The sequence below is a fragment of the Meleagris gallopavo genome, chromosome 14 (genome assembly GCF_000146605.3).
Source record: "Meleagris gallopavo isolate NT-WF06-2002-E0010 breed Aviagen turkey brand Nicholas breeding stock chromosome 14, Turkey_5.1, whole genome shotgun sequence".
Taxonomy (NCBI): Eukaryota; Metazoa; Chordata; class Aves; order Galliformes; family Phasianidae; genus Meleagris; species Meleagris gallopavo.
Genome location: NC_015024.2, coordinates 1788755 through 1791606, shown reverse-complemented (window position 1 = coordinate 1791606; position 2852 = coordinate 1788755). Strand labels below are relative to the sequence as shown.

At 63.5% G+C, this 2852-nt stretch overlaps 1 protein-coding gene across 2 annotated transcripts; it reads left to right on the top strand.

Moving 5' to 3' along the window:
- Positions 1 to 48: 48 nt before the first annotated feature.
- HYAL1 (hyaluronidase 1) lies at positions 49 to 2181 on the top strand. Of its 2 annotated transcripts, none has more exons than XM_031555476.1 (4): positions 49 to 171; positions 510 to 1430; positions 1574 to 1663; positions 1733 to 2181. In XM_031555476.1, exons 1-4 carry the CDS (start codon positions 64 to 66, stop codon positions 2051 to 2053), a joined length of 1440 nt encoding a protein of 479 aa, XP_031411336.1. In that variant the 5' UTR covers positions 49 to 63; the 3' UTR covers positions 2054 to 2181. The 2 variants fall into 2 exon arrangements, with proteins under 2 accessions (XP_031411336.1, XP_010716607.1); XM_010718305.3 differs by lacking the exon at positions 49 to 171 and adding an exon at positions 210 to 388.
- The last annotated feature ends 671 nt before the right edge of the window (positions 2182 to 2852 follow it).

Here is a 2852-nt window from a genome sequence, read left to right as displayed (position 1 = left end):
GCCTCGCCCACCCGGGGCTCCGTCCCGTGTCCCCGCCCTCTTCCTGCAGCCCGCTGTCCGCGGATGGGGTCGTCGCGCGTCCGCCGTCTCCGAGCTTCTCTCCCCATGGGAGTCTTCCCCAGGCTGCGGTTCCGTGCCCTGCGTGTCTCTGGCCGTGCTCCCCAGCTCCCGGTGCTGTGCGCTTCCCCCAGCGGAGCTGCAGACGCCGCCCGTCCCCTAGCAGCATCCCCTTCGCGGTGACCTTGCCCGCCTCTCCCCTTTCCTCCCTCTTCCTCCCCCCGTGTCTGCTTATCTTTCCAGCCCCGCTCCCCCATCTCTCATTAAGCCACTCCGAGGCTCTGGTGCCAGGCTCTGCCCGCTGATAACTTTGGGGACCTCCTGCAGGGAGGTGAGGTGGCCTCACGTGGCTGTCACCGCCAGGGGAGGGACGGGGCAGGTAGCCCTCCCCAGCTGAGGATAAAATGGCTTTGATCGCTGTGTTTCCACAACGTGGGGTTGTCCTTGAGCAGGTCCGGTCCCACCGCAGCACCATGGCACCCAGGTGGCTTTGCTGGGCCCTCCTGCTGCTCCTGCCTGCCCCAGTCCGTGCTGCCGGACCCGGCCCTGTTCTGGTCAACCGCCCCTTCATCACCGTCTGGAACATCCCCAGCGAGGCCTGCGCCCAGCAGTACAACATCACTCTGGCCCTGGAGGTCTTTGATGTCGTGGCCAACACGGAGGAGGCCTTCACAGGGCAGGACATCACGCTGTTCTACAGCTCGCGCCTGGGGCTCTTCCCCTACTACACGGCGCAGGGGCAGCCGGTGGACGGGGGGCTGCCGCAGAACGCCAGCCTGGCGGCCCACCTGCAGCGGGCCAGGCGAGACATCGAGGCCACATTGCCCAGCGCCGCGTATGGCGGGCTGGCTGTTGTTGACTGGGAGCGGTGGCGCCCGCTGTGGGCCCGCGACTGGGGCTCCATGGACATCTACCGACAGAAGTCGGAGGAGCTGGAGCGGCAGCAGCACCCGCTGTGGCCCCCCAGCTATGTGCAGCAGGTGGCCCAGCAGCAGTACCAGAAAGCTGCCCGCGCTTTCATGGAGCAGACGCTACGGCTGGGTGAGGCCATGCGGCCTGGTGGCTACTGGGGCTTCTACGGCTTCCCCGACTGCTACAACAACAACTTCAGCAACCCGCTGTACAACGGCAGCTGCCCGGTGGTGGAGCGGCAACGCAACCAGGAGCTGGGTTGGCTCTGGAACTGCAGCCGGGCGCTCTTCCCCAGCATCTACCTGCCCCAGCAGCTCCAGGGCACCGACAAGGTGCTGCGCTATGTCCGGTACCGCGTGGCCGAGGCCTTCGCTGTCCAGAAGGGCATCCTCAGCACTGCCATCCCTGTCCTGCCCTACACTGAGATCATCTACGACAACACCTCTGACTTCCTCTCCGAGGTGAGGCTAACGGGGATGGGGTGGGGGGCTGGTGGGGCCCCTGGTGCTGAGGGAAGTGACCAATGGCTTGCACCAGTGGTTTTTGGCTCTGCTGTGGTGTTGTGAGGGTATGTGAGGTGGCTCTTGTTTCCCCTCGGGCACAGGAGGATCTGGTGAATACTATTGGGGAGAGTGCGGCTCAGGGTGCTGCCGGCATCATCATCTGGGGAAGCTCTGCTGACACTGCCTCCAAGGTGAGTTGGGCAGGGGCTGTGAGGACCCCCTCTGCCGTGATGGGACTGTGACACCACCTCTCCTTGCAGGAGAAGTGCCTGAAGCTGAGGGACTACCTTGATGGGGCCCTGGGCCACTACATTGTCAATGTGACAACCAGTGCCCAGCTGTGCAGCCAGAGCCTGTGCTCCGGGAACGGCCGCTGTGTGCGCAGGGAGGGCAAGATGGCCTTCCTACAGCTTGACCCCAGCCACTTTGCCATCGACCTGAAAGCCAAAAAGCCCCAGCCCATGGTATGGATCCTGACTGCCAACAGTGACGTGTCCCAGCTGGCTGAGGACTTCACCTGCCAGTGCTACAGTGGCTGGCGGGGAGAGCACTGTGACAGCCAGGGCTCCTCTAATAAGTGAGCAATGGCTGTCTTCCATGCTCTGTGCTGGACACGTGATGAGATGGGGAAGGTCATGCTGTCCTTCCTCCATGTGGGAAGCATGGGAAAAAAAAGCCCAGGCTGCTAATAAAACTGCTGCGCATCCTACAGGGTTGCTACATTCTTTTACTGTGATTCTGCTGCTGAGTTTGGAAGGGCAAGGGGGGGGGTGCAACAGCCATGTCCCTCAGTGGCACCTAACTGTGCCACAAGATCAGGCGTCAGGCTGTGGGGTCTTGCAGTGTCCCTTCTAATGTTATACAGAAGGCTTGATGTGGTCCTTTTTCCACTCTATGGCTTATAGCTGAGCTGTGCCCTGCCATCCCTGTGCGTTCCTAGCAGAGGTGCAGGCGCTGTAGGAGGGGCAGGGCTGGATCACCTGGGCTCCAGCTCCTGTCTTGGGCTTGGCCACCCACAACTGCCCAGTCTTCCTACGTGTGCAGTGATGGTGGGGAGGCAGCCCCCATCCAAGAACCACAGTGGAGTAGCGTAGGCAGGGACTTCTGCAGGTCATCTGGTGCCACCCAGAGCATCTGTCTCAGCCCCGTGCCCACGTTGCCCAGGAAAGGAGCTCACGAACCTCTGAGGGCAACCTGTGCCAGCGCTGGGTCCCCGCACAGCCCGAGTGTTTGCTGACGCTGTGCCCACTGCCTCCTCCTGTCGCTGGGCAGCGCTGAGCTCGGCTCCGTCCTCTCCGCTCCGCCCTGCTGGCCTTAACGGACACGCGGCCCGCGGGCAGCCTGCAGGACGCAGCCCGGCCGCTCCGCACCACGCGGAGC

What these genes read in the sequence shown, in the direction of transcription:
- HYAL1 (XM_031555476.1), top strand. Translation starts at nt 64, where the DNA reads ATGGGGTCGTCGCGCGTCCGCCGTCTCCGAGCTTCTCTCCCCATGGGA. An exon ending in GCCGTGCTCCCCAGCTCCCG is followed by an intron (nt 172 to 509) that starts GTGCTGTGCGCT and finishes GTCCTTGAGCAG; the next exon opens with GTCCGGTCCCACCGCAGCAC. An exon ending in CCTCTGACTTCCTCTCCGAG is followed by an intron (nt 1,431 to 1,573) that starts GTGAGGCTAACG and finishes CCTCGGGCACAG; the next exon opens with GAGGATCTGGTGAATACTAT.